At 37.8% G+C, this 21,829-nt stretch overlaps 2 protein-coding genes and 1 long non-coding RNA gene across 6 annotated transcripts; 2 read left to right on the forward strand and 1 right to left on the reverse strand.

Annotated features, from left to right (window-relative positions):
* Positions 1 to 1,150: 1,150 nt before the first annotated feature.
* LOC136242161 (uncharacterized) lies at positions 1,151 to 13,481 on the reverse strand. Its single transcript, XR_010694492.1, has 4 exons — positions 13,141 to 13,481; positions 1,705 to 2,027; positions 1,541 to 1,643; positions 1,151 to 1,359 (listed from the first exon to the last, which is right to left on the reverse strand). It is a non-coding gene; the product is annotated as an uncharacterized lncRNA (long non-coding RNA).
* Positions 1,309 to 8,741, forward strand: LOC136242159 (uncharacterized). 4 transcript variants are annotated; one of them, XM_066033579.1, is made up of 9 exons: positions 1,309 to 1,379; positions 1,557 to 1,623; positions 1,699 to 1,829; positions 5,995 to 6,058; positions 6,604 to 6,646; positions 7,511 to 7,722; positions 7,941 to 7,989; positions 8,460 to 8,518; positions 8,575 to 8,741. In XM_066033579.1, exons 6-9 carry the CDS (start codon positions 7,588 to 7,590, stop codon positions 8,653 to 8,655), a joined length of 324 nt encoding a protein of 107 aa, XP_065889651.1. In that variant the 5' UTR covers positions 1,309 to 1,379; positions 1,557 to 1,623; positions 1,699 to 1,829; positions 5,995 to 6,058; positions 6,604 to 6,646; positions 7,511 to 7,587; the 3' UTR covers positions 8,656 to 8,741. The 4 variants fall into 4 exon arrangements, with proteins under 4 accessions (XP_065889651.1, XP_065889652.1, XP_065889650.1 ...); XM_066033580.1 differs by lacking the exon at positions 1,309 to 1,379 and having other exon boundaries at positions 1,560 to 1,829; XM_066033581.1 differs by lacking the exons at positions 1,309 to 1,379; positions 1,557 to 1,623; positions 1,699 to 1,829 and adding an exon at positions 5,817 to 5,832.
* Positions 10,555 to 20,498, forward strand: LOC136242158 (uncharacterized). Its single transcript, XM_066033577.1, has 5 exons — positions 10,555 to 10,778; positions 10,835 to 11,037; positions 15,506 to 15,656; positions 16,628 to 16,758; positions 20,079 to 20,498. Exons 1-5 carry the CDS (start codon positions 10,673 to 10,675, stop codon positions 20,289 to 20,291), a joined length of 804 nt encoding a protein of 267 aa, XP_065889649.1. The 5' UTR covers positions 10,555 to 10,672; the 3' UTR covers positions 20,292 to 20,498.
* Positions 20,499 to 21,829: the final 1,331 nt, after the last annotated feature.

The following is a 21,829-nucleotide window of genomic DNA, read 5'->3' on the forward strand; positions in this document are numbered from 1 at the left end:
TAAGGTAAAAATCACATAGAATAAATATCTGTGTACCAACTCAAGGCATATCAGTATATGGAGAAATTCTGGAATGGGAACATACTATATATATACATGCATGCAATGATAGGCACAATTGGACTTCTGCCAATCGAACAGTCACCCACACTAAGTGGTATTCTTCTATGTTTCACTATCAAAGCTGTCAGTTGTGGGAAACTATAAGCTTGTGATGCATGTCATGTAGAAGAGGAAGCAGCTAATTTTGTTATATAGTTAGGGATCATCCATTATTTTCAGCATTTTTGCAAGAGTATACATTCGGAGAGTATGCTGGGGGGAGGGGGTAAATTCACCTGTTCTGTTTCAAAAATGGTGAACCATTTGTAAAATAATAAAATTCACATACTAGTGTTTGGTTACAACGTTTAAGGTCTGAACAGGAGCTGACTATACACAGCCAAGTAAGGTTATCATTTTTCTGACAAGTCAGAGGATTAGCAGGCATGGCAGATGTACTGGAGAAAACCATTAAAAATTTAACACACTGTGCAATAGCTATCACATCAACATTTTATGTGTATAGGAGGGAGGAGGTAAGCAAAAATAGTACTCTCTGTACACTTGAACAAAAATGCTGAAAATTATGTATGATCCCTTAGATTAATCACAAGGGAAATATAGTACCAACTCTGGGGAAAAGAATACACTATTGACTGAGAGGCCATTGGGAGTACTGTAATGGATCGTGCATTACTAGGAATAGAAATTCAACCTCCAGATCTGCACACTTCAAGAAGTCAAAGTACTTTATATACTTTTTAATTTTGTAGTGATAGCCTGAAAGGTTATCCCTACAAAATTAAACTGCAGTATGAGGAGCTATGATTAATCAAACTTGACAATTTGGAAAGGCTACCAGTCACATTGTCATATTTATTGAATATGTTCTTCAAATTCCCCAATCAACTTTGAGGAGGCAAGCAAAGTATATAATACTTGAAAAAAGACACGAGTCCCAGTATACTATAGATTATTAACAAATTTTGTAGCTGGAAATGTTTCATCCTGAACATTCACAAACATGGTATAATGTAATGTGAAGGAAGGTACTGTCTGGTATTCCTTGTTGAGGGGAGATAGTAATGTGGAATGTCAAGTTCATAGTCATGATGATGCATGATTTATAGTGTTTGTATATAGTCCTGTTAGTGTATGTCTTTTTTGAATAGTATCCCAACCTAAACATAGATGCAACAGAATTATATCTCCCATACCCATAGTCACTAAGTACCCATCTTGCAGCTCTGCATTGTACTTTTTTTAGTTATTGGATGTATCCATCATGGTGGAGATCCTAGGCAGCTGCTGCATATTCTATAGAAGGACATTCCATTGTAAGTTATACTTGTGTGCGTGTGTGTATAGCGCGTGTGTGCGTGTGTGTGTGTGTGTGTGTGTAGCGTAGTGTAGTGTGAAGAACAATTATTGTTACTAAGAGTACATTTTAGTGTTTGTGTGGCTTTGCTTGCAGTACAGAAAATATGTGCATAGTGACCTTCTTCTCCATGCAGCAATACCACAAGATGAAGGTGTTGGTCAACAGTGGATAGAGTTTGGTTATTGAGTTGATAGATGAATGTGAGTGCATGGTGATAGACCTATAATGAATCACATTACAATACATATTTTATGGTAAACTTCAATTGCCAAAAGATGTACCTGATGACGAATGAATAATCTTTGATATAAAAGAAGAAACATCAAAGGGCCCATGGGGGACACAGGATTGAGCTGGGAATTGGTGTGAGGAAATGCCATGTAGAACCACATGTTGAGATCTTCAAGTAAGCCACATTTCTATCCAATTATAAATGTTATTGAGTGTTGAAGTTTCTTAAGAAGTCTTTGGTGTCAGTGGCACACTGTCAAATTCCTTGGTGAAGTTCAACAGAACAACATCAATTTGCTTCTGGTGCATGGTCCACAGAAAAATACAGGTCCTCCACCAAGGCAATTAACTGGGTTACGCAGAATGCTTGGATCTAATACCATGTTGATTATATATCAATTAGAATGTTATTAGCAATTCTATCCCACTGAAGCCATACATCAAAGTAAAAAAACTGGGAGTATATAGTAGTTAAACCCCAGTGCATGGTAGCTAAACCCCAGTACATATATGGAAATTACACATTAAGTTAAAAGAAGTGCAATCAAAGCAAATTGAAGCCATACACACCATAAAATCTACAAATTCAGCAAAATTTGAAGCCATGCACACTATAAAAACTACATGTTCAGCAAAAATTGAAGCCATACCATTACAAAAACTACATATTCAGCAAACAATTAAGCCATACACAACTGACATGCTTATTAACACATTGTTTATGAACTTGACTACTTCAAAGTGTGGGATAGAAGCTAGTTAAACCCCACCTGCACTCGTAGGATATCTAGTTATCAACCAGAACACAAAGCTAGCTACATGAATAAACTATCTAATTTCACAATCAAAATCAGCTAGACTTGAGTGGTCTGGTTTTGTTGGCTGCTTTTCCCAAGCCCAGTGGTGATCCGTATGTGCGGTGTGGGGCCTTAATGGAGCTCTGGCCAGCCTGGGAATGGCTGTATATGGCTGTACCGTGGTGTTGAATAAATACCTCTGCTGTGAATTTCCTTTTATTTTAGCCAGTTTTGACACCTGAATGGCAGCCAGTTTTGACACCTGAATGGCAGCCTGTTTTGACACCTGAATGGCCCATAACTTGGCCTAGTTCATCCCTACGCCTTCTTTTTCAAGTTTTTTGAACAGCCTCTTGCCCTCCATCCAGGCTCCCGCCTCCCTCCCCTTTTGGAGCTTGCCTGATATTATCAACCTCGGTTCAAAAACTATCTAAAATGGCAGGAAACTTAGTTGTTGGCTACTTGCACAGTGGATGCTCTGGAAGGTAAGGAATTGGTGTAAAATGTGTGAAAATTTGGTAGGTCTACACATAGCTTCAATCATTGGCGAGTTACAACACACTAAATACTTAAAACCAGTGTTTCTCAATACTGTTAAATAGGCGATAAGACCGGTTTTCCCAGACTGGGTCACATATATTACTTACAAGTACACAAAAAAATTGGAATTTTCAACTAGAGTAAGGACCATAGCACATCGATAAAAGTACTGAAACAAGCTGAAGTAGTGCATGATATTAAATCACAGTAAAACAATAAGAAGTCTTATATCCCTACTGTGCATTTCTGTTATGGTATCTTGAGCACAGTAGGGATATAACACTTCTTATTGTTTTACTGTGATTTTATATCATTCACTACTCCAGCTCTTTTTATCAATGTGCTATGGTCCCTACTCTAGTTGAAAATTCCAAATTTTTTGTGTAGTTGTTTGTTAACTTTTTTGTAAATAATAATCTAAACCAAAACAGCCAAGCTGTAAAAAAGAGTGCAGCCCCCAAAAAGGCCAGGGTGAAAAAAAGATGTGAAATCAAAGGTGGCGGCCAAGAAATGGCTGTGATGGTAGGTTAATGGCAAAATTTTAATAATGACAATTCAGGTGAATTTGGTGCCGACAATTCAGGTGAATTTGGTGCCGAATGGCAATGCAAATTCACCTGAATTGTCTTTCTAAATCTTCCTGAACAGTAATTATTACACACTGGGAAAGTAGTTTTAAACATTTTTCGAGCTTTACAAAATAGCCATCTTTTTTTTCTCACATATCTACAGCCTATAGGAAGCAGAATTCAACATTAATTGTGCATTTTTAAACATTCCTACCCAAGTCTGTGTTGTATTAAGTTCTTTGTATAGAGAAAGAATTATCATACATTATAGAACTTTGTATGGGCGAGATCAAAGGAAAAAGTGTACTTTAAATTTCATAAAGTACACTCTCAGCCAGCCAACAGTGCTTCATCAACCACAAAGAGTGTTTTATTCGTTCAATAAAGCACTCTTTGTGGTGCAATAAAGCACAGTTGCTCACGTGCTCTAGTGCAGGCTAATAGCCTGTGGTCTAAGATATAGAGAAAGAATTATCATACATTATAGAACTTTGTATGGGCGAGATCAAAGGAAAAAGTGTACTTTAAATTTCATAAAGTACACTCTCAGCCAGCCAACAGTGCTTCATCGACCACAAAGAGTGTTTTATTCGTTCAATAAAGCACTCTTTGTGGTGCAATAAAGCACAGTTGCTCACGTGCTCTAGTGCAGGCTAATAGCCTGTGGTCTAAGATATAGAGAAAGAATTATCATACATTATAGAACTTTGCATGGGCGAGATCAAAGGAAAAAGTGTACTTTAAATTTCATAAAGTACACTCTCAGCCAGCCAACAGTGCTTCATCGACCACAAAGAGTGTTTTATTCGTTCAATAAAGCATTCTTGGTGGTGCAATAAAGCACAGTTGCTCACGTGCTCTAGTGCAGGCTAATAGCCTGTGGGGCTCATGCCAGTAAAACTAATCACCCAAGCCGGTGAAGGCTGATAGCCTCACCGCACTGAGTGATCAATCACCCCAGCCAATACGAGTGCTATCACTGGATTGCTTTTATAGACATACCTAAGTGCTTCGATGATGGGTGGGAGAAGGTAACGTTGCTGTTATGTTTGTTAATGTAAACAGACAAGTCCTGGAGATATCACGGAAATATTTCACCATGTGACTCACAATAGAATTGATTGTGGGTTGCGAGCAAAACCTGCCAAAGGACGCAATGAACGTCTACCATGCCAAACTATGGTGAAATGCGTGTGAGTTACTTTGTTAAACTAGTTGTGTGTTGTTCAGGCTGCTAATAATAATTAGTGCAACACGTGTTAATTGCGAGTCCTAGTGTATGGTGAAGCTACACGACTAGAAAGTTCCATAAATCATTTAAAGCATAGCCTTGTTCGTGCTATATGAAAAATAAAGTACTCGGCCGTGTGCCTCGTACTTTATTTTTCATATAGCACTTTCAGCTATGCTTTAACATATACGTACGATAGTACTGTATAGTAGGGATGGCCCACAAAACATCACCCAAAAACCAGCCTCAATTTTCCCTGATGACAATGAGGCAGTATTGGTTAGGTAAAACTAAGCCCAAATAAGCTTTCAGATTGATCCAAAATACTTTCAACCAGTTGCTATGGAATTTGCTGCGGTATAATATCTAGAGCTGTTGGTATTATTTTTACACACCATAGGGGTACACACCCTCTACTGGTGACTGTTTATTATGCTGTGTAGATGTAGTCAAGCTATGTAGCCAGATTGATCTGCTGTTCTCTGTGTACAGATTTTTACTGCAAAGACTTAATTCTTGCAAACAGTGGCTAGCCGTGGTAATTAAATTTATTTCATGTGTTTTCATGTCTTCTTGTCCCTTAACTTTTTTATTGTGCCACCATGAAATAAGAACAAACTGCATATTCTTGAGAGGGTGCGCAGTAAGTGCCCTACTACTGTGGAGTTGTACTTTTCTATAATGCAAGTACTGTAAGTTCCTTGTCAATGACAGGAGTCCATAATGTCTTCATAAACGTGGTTTGTATACAAATGCTTCCAATGCGTACCTAGTAATCGAAATAAAAAATCCAGCTGATTTTATTTTCGCGAAAGTTGCATTCACGGAAATTTGTGTCATGCTCTTAAAATTCTTGATAAATTATAGACGTGGTAAAATGTATAAGGGAGTACCACATTTTGTGGCATTTTACATACATAATATTATTTCAATGTGAGCTTGGCAATTTATATGGTATGCATTATTAAATATCTTGCATACTTAGTTAACGAGACATAAAATATAATTTTTCAAAGGAATGTCAAAGTAGACATGAGGATGGTACGTAGCAAAGTAGAAAAGAAACTGACAAAAAACGAAGAATTTATTGTCGATGTACTTACAGTGTAGTCCAAATATGTGGAGGCTATCTCCATAGTAGACATCCTTATAACCATGACATGAAGATAGTAAACCTACTTGTTATATTTTTTGTTTTTGTAGGGGATCAGAGTTCACTGTTATTGTTAATGAATTATCTGCGGATGTCACTGGTCAGCAGCTACAGGTAAGCAGTTGTAATGGGCGGCCTGTTGGCTCAGTTAACTACCATATTGTGTCAGCTAGGGAATTAGCTAGAGTGCCTAGGGCTCTACAGTATTGCCAAAAACATTTATTCAGTGTATTTTAAACTGAAATAATAACTTGAATATAGATATTACCCTTGAATGGATACTGCACAAAACATATTAAATGAGTAATAAATGGGAAAGGCATTTAGTAAGTGACTACCAAAAAAAGAAAACATTTATACTTAGCTGCTAAACACACAGTTTATTTTGATGCCACAACATCTAATTCCTTGTATTTTACTACTATGATATGTTTGATATTTCGGTATCACAGTTTTGGCCTTGCTATGTAGTATTGTGGCTTTGTGAATACCTCAGTATGGTATGTTGCAGAGCCTGTTCAGCACGTGATAAGGCACTGGGATCGATTCTCCAGCCTTTTTTCAAACATTTTGGGTGTGCTTTTTTTTTTAGTTTCTAGTCTGTAAGTACATATTTTCTCAAGGTTTACACATGCAAGTGTTTTTTCTCCTTTCCATAGAATTTCTTCCGAACGTATTACTCATCAGTCTGGCATGCCACAGGTATGTAGTGACTCTTGCAAGTAGTCAATAAACTCTTATACACATTATATCGTACCAATAACCATAACACAGTGTACATATATCTACAGTAGTGGATAATTGTTAGGTAGTACATGAATAGTGTGTGTACACTGTAATGTAAACTTGTTGGAGGTGAATCTTAATCTTTACCTTTATTTCTTGGCATGGCTGTTACCAGGAAGGAAGAAACCACAGCACAGTTAAAAACCTCATGTTTATACTACTGTCGGCTAGACCAATTGTCTACCACCTTGTAAATAATCCCCAAACAAGTTACTACTTTACATTAAGACTTTCTGTGGTCTGTAACTTTTCTTACTTTGCTAACAGATGATAATTTCTTAGGTTTACTTTTGCAGACCACTTGTATCTCCTATTGCCTACCATATGTAGCCTAAAGTGAAATGCAAAAAAATTAAAGCAACTGAATTTACTTTTTACCAGAAAGGTACATACACTAGACAGATTAATAAACTATGGCACCTTCCTAACTGTTCTTGTCACATGTAAGATACATGATAGTCAAAAAGGTTTTACAATATTTATGTATGAGGTATTCTGTGTCTTGAGTTGGAGAATTCTTAGGTAGTCAATTGGTCTGGATTACAACTTGACACAAATATGCAGTAATTTTAGTGCTCACCACAGCATGTAGTAAATATTAGAATCAACAGGCGTCTCACAGAAAACAGATGTTACTATATTAAATTATTTAGCCACATCTAAAGACTCACTGATGGCATAATATGCATGAAACCTTGAAACATCCTACTCACAATTTTAGGGGTTTTTTGTGTTCTGTAAACAGTGTTAATGAGTACCCACATACTTGTACACATTTAGTGACTGATGAGGAAACAGATGGTGGCAGACATGGGGTAGTATACTTCCTCGATGAAGCAGAGAGAGATCTCAGTTACATGGAAATGGATGGAAAAATGGGCCTCGGTCAGTCACCGATTAGAGTGAGATCCACCATATCTGGTGGTCCGGATGACCAAGCACATGCTGCACAATATTACGATTACTATTATGGACAGTATGGAGGCGATCAGGTACTGTGCTTGCTTGTGCCTTCAGAGATGTACTTCTGTATGTGTTTTATGTATGTAGTTTGTGGTAAAGTAGCTTGCTACCCTATTGGCTCATAGCTTTCTAATGTTGTGTACAGAAACTTGTGTAATTTACAAATACATCCATGCAGAATTATTGCAATAGGTATAATGGCGTATACGTTTTATTCACTTAAGTGGCCGTGTTTGTATTAATACAGCAGCAGCCAGTTGACCAGTATGGTGCTATTGTTGAGGAAGAAATTGAGGGTATGTGATTTATATCATATGTGTCAGTATATGTATACTTTTTTGTTATTGCATGTGCACGCACACACACAAACGAAAAACAGCACGCACGCACAAAAACACATGCATACAACATGTACGTACACACGCTACACACGCGCACGCACACACGCACACGCACACACACACACACACAGAAGCACGCACACACTCACGTACAAACACGCACAGAAGCACTCATGCATGCACTTACGTGTATGCACACACACACACGCGTACACACAGAAGCACACACTCACGTACACACACTCACGTACACACACACACACACACACACACACACACACACACACACACACACACACACACACACACACACACACACACACACACACACTCACTACACACACAACAGATAATATATCCACTGGAGAATATGCATAATAACACATAATCATACATTATTTTATCGTATTGCATTTGCATCGTAGAATTTGAACCTCCAATTAATGTCAAAGCATTGAATCATGAATTTTACAAAAGGGACCAGGTGAGTTATCGTATACTGTAGGATTGTCATGGCTTTAGCTCTGTCTACTGTTACAGGAACTGTTGTTGGACTTGGACGTCAACAAGTGGGCACCAATTGACTCGTTCTCTAGTGTGATACCCACAAGGGACCATTGAATGCACAGTTGATGTTTAGATGAAAATACATTATACGTATATAAAATTGCGCATAGCACTACAATATAGTCACCCGTGTGATCTTCCTACTACAATACAGTGGAACTACTATATCAAGCTGTCTGAGTTAAGACAGAGTAATAAATGAAAAGATGCTGGTTACAACAAATCTCACACATTTGTATGATATGTTGTGTGGCGGCACCCTTTTCATATGGTCACTTTAACCCAGGTTGAACCCCACCAGGTTAACACGTTCATATGAGCTCCTTAATGGTTGAAGTCATAAAATGTCATAAGCAGCTAGGTTCAACCCTGCAGAGTTGAAGGGATGTTGTGGAATGGATTGGTAGTATGTTCTTTTGATAAAAGATTTTGACTAAAATTGGCTATGCTTAATTAACCACATTCATGAAAAGCCTATAGAGCAACAATCTGTTTTGAAGTGTTCAGTCACTAAATTGATTGTCCTTGAGCCCTTAAGGAACAATGCACTCTAGAATCTGTGTGAAGATTGCTATGCAGATTTGCTCTGAACAACTATACTTACCATATTAGTGTGCTACCAATGTGTAGGGCCACCTAAAAAGGGGTGGGGGCCAGGCAACTGGAGCAACCTTTTCTACCCTGGCCTGTTTGAGGCCACAGTAAAAATGTATTTGGTGTACACTGTTTTTTTTTTCCATATTGTACAGGGCCCCTCTTTTATTTTCTAACCCTTTCCTCTGCCAGTGTGGTTTGTGGGATAAGGTGGGAGTCAACTAGGCATATTTATCGTTTCGTGTTGTCTATAGCTATCTGAGAGGACACTAGTGGAAGCGTGCCAGGGGAACCAGGGATAAGGAACAGAAAATAAGAGTAGGGCCCTTACAGTACACCAAATGCATTTTTACTGGGCCTTAAACAGGCAATGGCAGGGATAAACTGCTCCAGTTTCCCCTCCCCTTCTACCTAGGTGGTTGGTAACACTTTCATATGGTGAGTTGCAGTTCAGAGCAAATCTGCATAGCAGATGTCTTCACAGACACTAGAGTGCATTGTCACTTGCCTTATAGGCCCAAGGACACATAGTACATAGTAAATTTAGTGACTGAAGACCTTCTATAGACCTTACACGAATATGATTAATCATAGCTGATTATATAGTACTCAACTATGGAACATAGCTAGCTTCATTCCATTCCATGTGTTACAACATCCCAGGTACTGGGTTGACCTTGGGGTTGCTAAGTTGCGGTTTTTGGTGAATACGTAAAGTGCTTAGAAGACAATTGTCACTACCAATTGGAAATGGAAAAGGATAGAGGAAATGGTCACAACTTGTAATACTGTGACTTCAGTAACAAAGATCATTACTTGTGTACTTATATAGCTAGCCTGTATACTGGATCAGCACATAACAGTACAATATTAACAATTTATACAATGGTAAACCTAGAATCAAGTACGTAATTATCTAATAAGGATTAAAAACTTAGCATTACAATCATTAATTAACTTATTTTTAAAAATATTTTGATCTACAGTTTGATATTTCAACAGACTGAACTGTCCCCTGGTGATGGTGGTATTGGATTATAGGTAGAAAAATCTGAATTAAAATAGTTATTAAGAATCTTGTATTATAGTAGCTAGTATCATGTCACCTCTGTGACGCCTGTGAGCCAGAGATGGTAACTGGAGTATAGTCTCTCCTCATAGGGCTTGTCTCTAATTGATGGTAGCAATCACGTGCACATAGCCCTTGTAAAGAGGTAGCAAGAGGTGTCCACTATAGATGAAGCTTTCCATTTACACTTACATGCAGGTTTCCTTTTCGCAGTTGGCATGTGGTTTAATTTGTTTGTATGTCCCCACTAATTATATTAGTCTGGTGATGTTATTCTAGTGAGAATCCCCTCCACATGGAGGCCTAGCTATGATGTCATTCAGCAACTACTCCCTGAGGCTACTATATATTCCCTACCCTCTGTTGCCGCTAGTAGTTGTTCGAGTAGATCAACTGAGAACTAACTGAATGGCCAACTATTTTCTAAACGAGTTTCTAAAGTGGTTGCATCGCGGAGCTGCCGAGAGGGGATGGGAGGAAATATACAGTCACCTGCAGGATTACGTGCAACAACGTGAGTAAAATGATGATCTTCTTAGTTCGTTTGTTAGTGTAAACCTCTTGTCTTAGCGATTGCTGACGAAACGGACACGGCTAGCGCTGTTACCGCAACTGCTGCCAAATCACCCGCGCTGGTACCCTGCAAGTGCAACCGTGAGTGTGACGAAGGTGATGAAGAATCATACACGATTATTCGCTACAAGGATCTTACTATTACGATATATGGGAAAGTATCGATAGGAGATGATTTAATTTCTTTGTCCAAATATGAAGTACGTAAGTGTGTAGTCTCGCGTAGCCAGACCGCTTTTTTCTCTTTGTCATTGGGTTTTTTTCTCCCTACCCAATGACAAAGAGAAAAAAGTGGTCTGGCTACGCGGGACTAGTAAGTGTGCACCGTATGGCCTAAATGTTTCGATGAACTTCACATATCAAAAATGGCTAATGGAAATTGTAACATTTGGAAAATTTTACAAAGCACTAAATTTTACCCTTAATTCTTATGAAATATGCATTAAAACAGTCTAAAAACTACTTGTCCTTTTTGTAGCTTTAGCTTGGTCCCACTGATCAGTTAATTTTTTTTGAACAGCCATTGTTTCTTGCCCAATAGAAAATACATGTATTTGCGTTATATACAAATAAGGCGCAAAAGTACCCCCTGTGAGATCCATAATTTTCCCAACAAACCATACATAAAAACAAAGCCCTTGAATTTCTCTATACAATGGCATCCGAACAATTGCTGTAACACTTTCATAGTGGCAGTTGTTAACAGTTGACTCCACCATAATGCACGCTCCATACAATTTTCTATGGGAGAAATTTGTTACTTCAATATGCAAACCTTAAAAGTACGGTGGGTTTCCCTTACCAAATTTGCTAAACTTGGTCGCATTCAATGAGTTGAATCGTACAGATTAAGAATCCACCCGAACAAATGGCTTAACTGGCCATTCTACAAAGATATATCACGAAACATACAGAAAAAACAAGGTTTTTTCACAGTATAATTTCGTACCTGGATACGTAAATTTGCCATACAAGGCTATCTCCTCTCTTTTCCATTGGTCGCTATACAAAATCTTACATATAACTCGATGCGCAATTTATCAATGATTCTGATAAATGCAACCCCATCTCCGTAAACTGAAGTATGCGGAAGTTATGATGCGTTGTTAAAAAGACGGTGTTATTTTCCGTAATTTTAATTCGTAAAAAATTAAATATACAGAAAATGCGACAAAGTTTTTGATATGATGCGTTCCTCATTCACGTTGGCTCAGGAGAAGGTGTATTGAATTGGCTCTCTTGTCTTCCATTAAAGTTGCATAATTTTGTGCTTCATAAAACTGCTTTTCGTGATGCAATTGTGCTTCGTTATCATTGGCTACCATCTGCCTGCCCTACTTCCTGTGCCTGTGGTCACTCTTTTACCATAGAACATGCTCTGTCTTGTCCAAAGGGCGGGTTTCCTTCTCTGAGACATAATGAAGTGCGTGATCTAACTGCCAATTTACTTTCCGAGGTCTGTAACAATGTTGTCATTGAACCCCACCTTCAGCCTCTTTCTGGTGAGACCCTTCAATACAAAACAGCTAATCGTGATTATAACACAAGGCTTGACATTGCAGCTAATGGTTTTTGGGCAGGACGATTTGAGAGGTCATACTTTGATGTCAGAATTTTAAACCCTAGTGCACCCTCAAATCAACCCCTACACTCTGCATACCGACGTCATGACAAGGAAAAGAGACGTGAATACCAACAACGGGTTCATGAAGTAGAGAATTCCTCATTTACTCCCTTAATTTTTACTACTACTGGTGGAATGGATGATGCTGCTACCCAGTTTTATAAGAGATTGGCCAACCTTTTGAGTGCAAAGCACAGTCTTTCTTATAGAATAGTGATGGGATGGCTGAGATGTAAATTAAGCTTCTCTTTGTTGAGGTCTGCAATTATGTGCATTCGCGGTGCCAGGTCCAGTTTGCGCTGTCCCATTGCTGAGGCACCGATTGCTGTGGCACCAATTGCTGTGCAGGTCGCTGAGGCCCATATTTAAGATAACTTTTTTTTGTTTATTATGTACTGTTTTATCTTATGTCATTAATTGAAAAAAAAATTATGTTGTCAAAAAAAAAGAATGTTTCGAGGGCAGAGATTTTCGCTGATTTCGCGGTTTTGGGAGTTGTCAGCGAAAATTTTAGCTTTGAACTATTTAGACCTCCATACATTTTGAGAGTGTTTGCAAATCTGCAAAATTTTAATTTTAGCAACATTGCTCAACCTTAAACTATTTGCCCCTCAAAATATTTAGGCTGTACGCAGAGTACTTACACACACGCACACACACGTAATTATATTCAACTTACAGAATACTTGTAAGATTCAACTTCTTGCTCGCCTGTTTCACTCTTCTGACACTTGTAAGGTTTCTCAGCAAGATGACTTAATAATTATGCATAGATTACGGATCCATGTATGGACTTTACTTTCCGCAATTGTTAATAAGGATGAAGGCAGGAAATAATCAGATAACCTTCCAGAACTCAATCCAACTAAACGCACTCTTTGGGTAGAAAAGTTCAGGTAGGTTAGTTAGCTGACACCCGCGCCATTTTTCTCTAAAAAATAAAAATTATTTAATTTTAAAAAACAAAAACACAGGAAGGATTTTATAAGTGTTCATTTGCTGTTGAACATACAGACATGCATCAGCAGAGTATCCTAGATATAGCTACATCACCAGCTGGTTGAACAACAGTACCATATACACATTGCGCCACTCCCCAACCCACAAAAAGTAGTGTTATTTACATCACGTGAGATCACATTACTACATAAATTTGCACACAGAATTAAAAATAAAAGTTCAAGAGCCATCGGTAGTTTTCTTCAAAATCTTGCCCTATAAAAGACAAATTACATTAATTAAAAACATTATTACAGTTGCACGTACGTACACACACACACACACACACACACACACACACACACACACACACACACACACACACACACACACACACACACACACAATGTACATAACATGACAGTACAGCATGGCAAAGCAAATCATGCAGATTATTCAAAAGCGTGCATTATATTAGGGAGTTTTGCAAGCCTTTACCCATGACCATCACTGTACACCCAAAGTTGGCAATGGAAAACAAAATAAATGACTATTTTTGCCATCAGTTTGTTAGGGAATTATTAGGCTCAGGCTTAGCATTATATTAGAAGCACAACTGTCTCCACCAATTCTTACATTTGTATAGGTTTAAACCTATATTGGGTAGTACAATGGTCTATTAGTATACTAAGTTTGAGCCTTGCTGTCGCCACATTTTAATTTCAAACTTACAAGTTCCACTCAAAGTCACCTTGTAGTAGTAGGCTTGTTATTTGGGATGATGCAACTGTAATGCACCACATGGAAGCCATCCTTGAATTACATATCAGCACTGCCTATATTGCTACTAGTATATTAAAAAAAGAATGAAGAAGGATGAAACAAGAGATGAATGATGGTATTACAACACGGCTCGGTGGGAAAATCCCTATATTGGCATATTATAACTTGTTCAATGCAAAAGTAGGGATTTTCCCCACCGAGCTATGCTATAATACCATCATTCATTTCTTGTTTCACTACTTTTTATCGCTTGAATTTCTACTTCATTTTTAAATTAACATACTAGTTTGTTTGGTTTTTTGTTATAGCATACAGCTATACATGTGTGACTGTTCTATTAGGGTGACTGCTGTCTCGAGTCAGCCAGGGGGTGTGCCACTATTTCATATTTTCGTTGTGTTAGCATTATGAAATACAGCTATAGGCCAATAATAATCGTGATAGATTGTTAAGAGGTATGGTCTCGGTGCTCGATCGTTATTAATCAACCAAGATAGCGTTAACTAATTACTAGGTGTGGCATTGAATCTATCGTGAAGTTACAGGTATCAGGTATCTACTGAGATTTTAAGTGCTTAAATAAGTTTGCAGCTTCTAAATATGCTGCTCAAGGAAAGTGTTGTTAGGGAAAATTAATGCCTTGATATGGTTTCATTGCAGCAAGAAGATGATGAGCCTGATTGAAGATATAAGGAAAGACAATGCACAGAGGGCACAAACTCATCAGAATCCCAAATGGCACATCCCATTGGTGAGTTTGTTAATGTAGCGTAAAATTGTGACTGGGCTGCTTCATTTGGCCTCTAAGCTTGCGATGGTGGTCAGGCACAGGCAGGCTGGTAGTCAGTCTAAAATCCAAGTTTTAGCAATTTAAAAAAAATTTCTATATCTGACCGCCTATTAGTGTTTTCTTACTTTTAATGCAGTGCTTGATGTTAGATGGACTAATATTATTCTGTAAAGGTGATTTTCATTGCTTAAGATATCTCTAGGATGATTTTTAAGGTGACATTTCAGGTGGCGCATGTCATTTTTGGATGGATCCGTACTTAAACAGTATACTACCATACCATTTGATACAGTGGAATCTCTAAGTAACAGATGGCACCATGCATGCAGCTGACTGATGAGATTTTACTGTTATAAGAAGATAATTCTTATTTAGAGGTAAAATTGTGTTTACAAGAAACTGTCCGTCCTTTATAAAGAGTACACCATACATCCTTTATAATTATTTAGAGGGTTCTATAGAGGTTTCACTGCATATAGTTGTTTGTGTGGTACCAACTCTTGTCAGTAGATCAAATTTATTTTTAAAATAGCACTTGTGCCTGTTGGATGAGGAAGAACGCATAGTCAGACCACGCACTATGCAGCAACCTGATAGACACATCATCAATCAGTTTGGCTTGCCACCTACTAGCAATCCTGTTCCTTTCAGACCATTGGATTTTAGTAGGCCAAGAAAAGACCGTAAGTTGTATTGTGGGTTACATACAGCATACAATTGATCACAACATTCAACAAAGTGGGATATTTGTTCTGTTGTTAATTGGTTTGCAATGGGTGAAAATTATAATGATAGTGACTTTGTGAAATAAAACAGTGCACACACAATTCAATTAGCAAGATTTAACAAATTTTGAGCAAACTATCAGAAAAGCATTGAAAGCAAAATGGGTGAAGAAATACCGTATAAGCAGAAATTTTGGCTAGCAGAATATTTGGTGTTTGCTTAATAATTTGTATTTGGCGAGAGTTTAATTTGATGAAATGCAATGTGAAGTCCCACTTGGTAGCAAATTGTATAGCTGGCTTCTCGTTTACAAAGATGTATGTGTGTTTATTCGTTGGCCCGCATACTGGAGTGACTTTCATGTGAGACAGGACGGAGAATCTCCATGACAGTGTAACAAAAGGAAACGAAGTGATTGGGAACATTCTCCATGCCAAGTAGCTTGTTATGATCTCTGCTGCATGCTTCTCAAGGTGTATCTTCCTCGAGCGGTATCTTTGCTTCACTATACTTCCAGCAAAATAGTATAGGACCTCCTTAATCTGTGATATTTATACAGACAATCATAGAATTGTTTGATTAACCGCAGGCTGACCTCCAGTACATCTAGATACACCACCTTGCTTTTTGCTTGATCTTGCGCCTGTTCGATCGGTTAAAATATTAGAAACACTAACGGCGAGATTTTAATTTGGCGATTTTGTAAGCGTCTGCCAATTCGCCAATTTTAATTCCACGCCAAAAATTCTGCTCATATTTTAGACAGATCCCTACACTACTAGAAAACCTAATGAGTCTTTGGGTGACCTTAAAACACACATGTACAATGAAATTGCACTTTTCATTACATTTTCATAGAGCAAACCTGTGAAATTCCGATGAAAATTTCCATCAGTTTACAGTTTGTAACATCTCGATGTGTTCACAGGAATTTTGATGATAGCAGGAAGGCGTGGAAGTCAACAAGTCCGCATTTTTAATGGAATGACTGGGAGTTACTTGATGATTGAAAAAGACAGCAGTACTTCGTACTCTGTTTTTGTAGCCCCAAGAAATAGAGTAAGCATATGCAACTTACTTTTCACAAAAGTATAAAACACAAGGGTGTGTGGATGAGACTAATGAGGGTCCTGTTCATGGTAGGGCCCAGGGTTCAAACAGTCATTAACTAAAGTTCATGAATACTTCGAACTTTACTGGTTCCTGTATGAAATTACAAATTACAACAGCGTATGTCTCACAAGTTTACAACAAACACAGTTGTACTGATTCAATATTTTTACTGAGAAAACTTGAAATTGAATACCACAAGTAAAGATACTCGTGGTCACTAGGTTTTAAATGCATTTTGCTACTGCTATACAGTTGAGACAAGTGGCTGACACAATATGGAAACCCTATAACCTACAGTTTTTTTATAGACATGGAAAAGACCATAAGTCCAGCTTCCCCAACATCATTATTGAATGCAGCATGCTAGGTATCACTATCTAGTATAGTTCAAACTGTTCAACCCACATTCGAACAAGTACACAGAAAAAAATTAGAATTTTCAACTAGATAGAGTAGTAGGACCATAGCACATCGATAAAAAGTACTGAAACAAGCTGGAGTAGTGCATGATATTAAATCACAGTAAAACAATAAGAAGTGTTATATCCCTACTGTGCATTTCCATTATATGGTATCTTGAGCACAGTAGAATTCGAAATGCTGCATAACGGGTTGAACATAGCTGACAACGAAGCATAATGGATACTTCACTTTTCAGATGATAATTGGGATGCACGGTGCCATTTCAGATGCGGTATGTGTGGGCTCACCAGTCATAATAATTTATTTACATTCAAACAAGTACACAGAAAAATTTGCAATTTTCAACTAGAGTAGGGACCATAACACATCGATAAAAAGTACTGAAACAAGCTGGAGTAGTGCACGATATTAAATCACAGTAAAACAATAAGAAGTGTTATATCCCTACTGTTCATTTCCATTATGGTATCTAGAGCACAGTAGGGGTATAACACTTCTTATTGTTTTACTGTGATTTAATATCGTGCACTACTCCAGCTTGTTTCAGTACTTTTTATCAATGTGTTATGGTCCCTACTCTAGTTGAAAATTGCAAAATTTTCTGTGTATTTGTAATTATTATGACTGGTGAACCCACGCATACCACATTTGAAATGGAGCCATGTGCCCCAGCTATATCAATTATCATCTGAAAAGTGAAGTATCCATTATGCTTCATTGTCAGCTATGTTCAACCTGTTACACAGCATTGCGAATCAAAAACTGTTTGAAAAGCACCTCTGCAATCCAAAAGAAAGAAATGGTGCTGTACGCCCCAGTTACATCAACTATCATCTGAAAAGTGAAGTATCCATTACGTTTCATTGTCAACTATGTTCGACACGTTACACAGCAGTACGAATCAAGAACTGTTCGTAAAGCACCTCTGCAGTCAAAGTAGCCAACTACAAAAAATACGGACGATTTCCGTACGAAGGGAAGGCATCACGTGCTACCACCAAATCAACACTTTTCTCTGTCAGCAAAGATGAATGGAACGCAAAGGAGGACACTGTTAAGTCAATGAAGAATGCATTGTATGTACTGTGGTATGCCAAAAGGCACCTCTTGGGCAGAAGCGACATCGAACAGTGCAAAAATCAAGCCCATAGCCGTAGCTGTTATCGAGTTACACTTGTCTGAAGGCATCAGTCAGTCAGTTACTCAGTCAGTAGAAAATTCCATTGAATAAATTCTTTAAAATTCCATAGCAACTTGTTGAAAGCGTTTCAGGTCGATCTGAAAGCTTGTTTGGGCTTAGTTTCACCTAACCAATACTGCCTCATCGTTGTCAGGGAAAATTGAGGCTGGTTTTTGGGTGATGTTATTTTGTGGGCCACGCCTATTCCTTTGTGGTCCTTACTATACAGTACTATCATACCGTATGATTATTGTCTGAAAAGTGAAGTATCCATTACACTTCGTTGTCAGCTATGCTCAAGCTGTTACACAGCATTTGGGATCAAGAACTGTTCGAAAAGCACCTCTGCGATCCATGCATATCAAAGAGAAAGAAATGGTGCCACTTGCCCCAGTTATATTAATTATCGTCTGAAAAGTGAAGTATCCATTACGCTTTGTTGTCGGCTATGTTCAACCCGTTACACAGCAGTACGAATCAAGAACTGTTTGAAAAGCACCTCTGCAATCGAAATAGCCACTATGAAAAATACGGACGATTTCTTTTACGAAGGGAAGCCATCACGTGCTACCACCAAATTGACACTTTTGGTTGTCAGCAAAGATGAATGGAGGACACTGGTAAGTCCATGAAGAATGCATTGTGCATACTGCGGTATGCCAAAAGGCACCTCTCAGGCCAAAGCGACATCGAACAGTGAAAAAATCAAGCCCGTAGCCTTAGCCATTATTGAGTTACGCTTGTCTGAAGGCATCAGTCAGTCAGTTACTCAGCCAGTAGAAAATTCCGTTAAATAAATTTTAATAAAAAATTCCGTAGCAAGTTGTTGGAAGCGTTTCAGGTCGATCTAAAGGCTTGTTTGGGCTTAGTTTTACCTAACCAAAACTGCCTCATCATCGTCAGGGAAAATTGAGACTGGTTTTTTGGGTGATGTTATTTCGTGGGCCACACCTACTCCTTTGTGGTCCCTACTGTACCATCGTACTGTATGATGTTCATTTTTTCATTGGTTTGAACAAACCTTTGAATTCACTTTAGTTCGTTTGGGCCCTAGTTCATGGAAGATATCGAAAGATGGTTTCTGGCTGACATTTATTGACAGGAAATTGCAAACACTCTTGATCCCAACCATACAGTTCTATTGGAATTATGCCTATCTCAGTTTGAATCCTGCATTATTGTATCACTCATTATATATAAAGATCATCAGAAAATATTAGAGGCTGCTTAACCATTAAATTTAAGTAAGTAATGAAGCTAACCAGCCAAACTGTAGACTTACTAATTTGATTTCTTGTGTGTTGGCTGTATTCTGCATAGTCTTATATTACTGTGCATGGTGCCATCTTAGTGATTTCACCACTATGACAATGGACATTTTGTATAGATTACAGTATACTGGCAATATACAAGAGTATACCATGGCCACTATTAGCTTTGTCAATAACTAAAGTGTGCTGTCACCAGTATTAGTATACCTTATGTTGTTAAGCTCATAAACAGTAAAATTGAAAATACCACATCTGCTAATAATAAGCGTTAGAAAGCTCTTTTTGTTGTTTCAAAATAAAGGGTTGTGTTGATAGTTTAATTATTTCTACTGTACCACACATGTATGGCACAGTAGTGTCTCTGTTATGTATTATAATATTTGCAATTTTAGCGAATCAGTGCTTTGTCAACCTTCATTGTGAATCTGAGAAACCATCCAACTGTTTTGTACCTTCATGACAACCCAGATTATGCTCTGAAATTTGATGCTGACAAACAGAGAGTGATTGTAGAACAATACATGGAAACAGACCAGCGGTTTAGATTTGAGTTAGATCGTGTTGGCAATCCCAATTGTAGATGTGACTGCAATTCATCTATATAGTTTGACGTGTTTATGAATGTTTAAATGTGTTTATAAAAATTTGTCATTGTAGCTTTTTGCTTGCAGCTGTATACAGAGTAGATTGTGTAAAATTATAAAATTATAGCTTTATGCATTGCACATGGGTAAATGTAGCTACTAGATATACTATAGCTGCAGCCAAACATATTCACATGATTCTTCAGTAATAAAAATCTCAGTAATAAACTTGGCATCATTGCAGATGTTATATTGGCCTAAATTCAGTTTTAAGATTTTCAGATCAACAAACTTGTGATGCCTTATACAACAGATGGATTTTAATTACTCCAAACAAAGTCTTAGTCCATAAACTGAACTGACACATGAAAAAAACATTTTTATGCAGTATCCATTCATGGGAAATAGTCTACTTATATTTTAATGCTGCATGCTGTGCCTTAGGTCGGTATATACTAATTAAAGTAGAATCACCAGTGTAACTAGAATGGTGACTGCATGGCCAGTAGCCACCACCAGTTCATTTGCATCACAATTAACATTTTGCATGAACCTGTACTATTATGTAAGAAGAAGAAATCTGGTATGATCCCCCAGACCCCCACAATTGAGACAGAGTGTATGGATTATATGGATAACTGTCAGGTATTTTGACCACAAAACTGCCTTGATGCAGAGGCAGTTAGAAAGCATCAGTTCCCTTTGATTCTTTATATAAGCTGCTTAAAGTTTTACATTGTGGGTTTGAGTTTATCATAGGTTGAGCTAATTAAGCATTCTCTTGTAAGGAACAGTAATTGAGTTCAGTTACTAGGCATAACTAATTTTCACAATGTGGGGATTGTTTTTCTACACGGCACATTTCAACCACATGACAAGATGGCTCGGACATTCTCAACCTATACTCCTAAGTACTTATTTTATTTTAGGTTTAGGCATCCACAAAGTGGTTATTTGGTTAGAAATGGTATCACTACAACCAGCAAAACCCACAATCATTTCTTTTTGTGTCCACAATTTAAACCCACAATTGATGTTTACAAACCCCTATATAAAAGTAATGTGGTGAATGCAGGGGTTTCTTTCACCTATGATGAGCAGACCTAAGTGGTGTATATTACTTATATATACCATGACCACTCAGGATTTGCCTGATATATATGCCCACAACCTCAGGTCTGGTCATATACATCAGGCTTACAGCCACGGTATATATACTCCAATCTGCAGGATTTAGTTGATTGCAGAATTATTGACAAAATCATGCCATACCATGAGAGTTGAATGTTGCTGTGAATGCAACGTCTGGATTCAACAGAAATGAAACCACAGTATAGTTTTTCTTCAGCAGAGTTATTTAATATAGCTACAAAGGAGTTTCTAATTTATACCAGTGAGCCCATGCCGGGAATGTTTATGGTACGGTATAAAAATTCAATCAATTTTACCCCGAGGTTAACCCACTGAACTTGTTTTAAGCCTGTTCCGTAATACTAGCACCTATAGATTACTCTATGTAGATGTCAACAAGAGGTCACACAAAGAAATTATTCAAGCAT

This window comes from Dysidea avara, chromosome 13, assembly GCF_963678975.1.
Source record: "Dysidea avara chromosome 13, odDysAvar1.4, whole genome shotgun sequence".
Lineage (NCBI taxonomy): Eukaryota > Metazoa > Porifera > Demospongiae > Dictyoceratida > Dysideidae > Dysidea > Dysidea avara.

What these genes read in the sequence shown, in the direction of transcription:
- LOC136242158 (XM_066033577.1), top strand. Translation starts at nt 10,673, where the DNA reads ATGGCCAACTATTTTCTAAACGAGTTTCTAAAGTGGTTGCATCGCGGA. An exon ending in GCAGGATTACGTGCAACAAC is followed by an intron (nt 10,779 to 10,834) that starts GTGAGTAAAATG and finishes CTCTTGTCTTAG; the next exon opens with CGATTGCTGACGAAACGGAC. An exon ending in TTGTAGCCCCAAGAAATAGA is followed by an intron (nt 16,759 to 20,078) that starts GTAAGCATATGC and finishes TTGCAATTTTAG; the next exon opens with CGAATCAGTGCTTTGTCAAC.
- LOC136242159 (XM_066033579.1), top strand. Translation starts at nt 7,588, where the DNA reads ATGGAAATGGATGGAAAAATGGGCCTCGGTCAGTCACCGATTAGAGTG. An exon ending in GACAGTATGGAGGCGATCAG is followed by an intron (nt 7,723 to 7,940) that starts GTACTGTGCTTG and finishes GTATTAATACAG; the next exon opens with CAGCAGCCAGTTGACCAGTA. An exon ending in AATTTTACAAAAGGGACCAG is followed by an intron (nt 8,519 to 8,574) that starts GTGAGTTATCGT and finishes CTACTGTTACAG; the next exon opens with GAACTGTTGTTGGACTTGGA.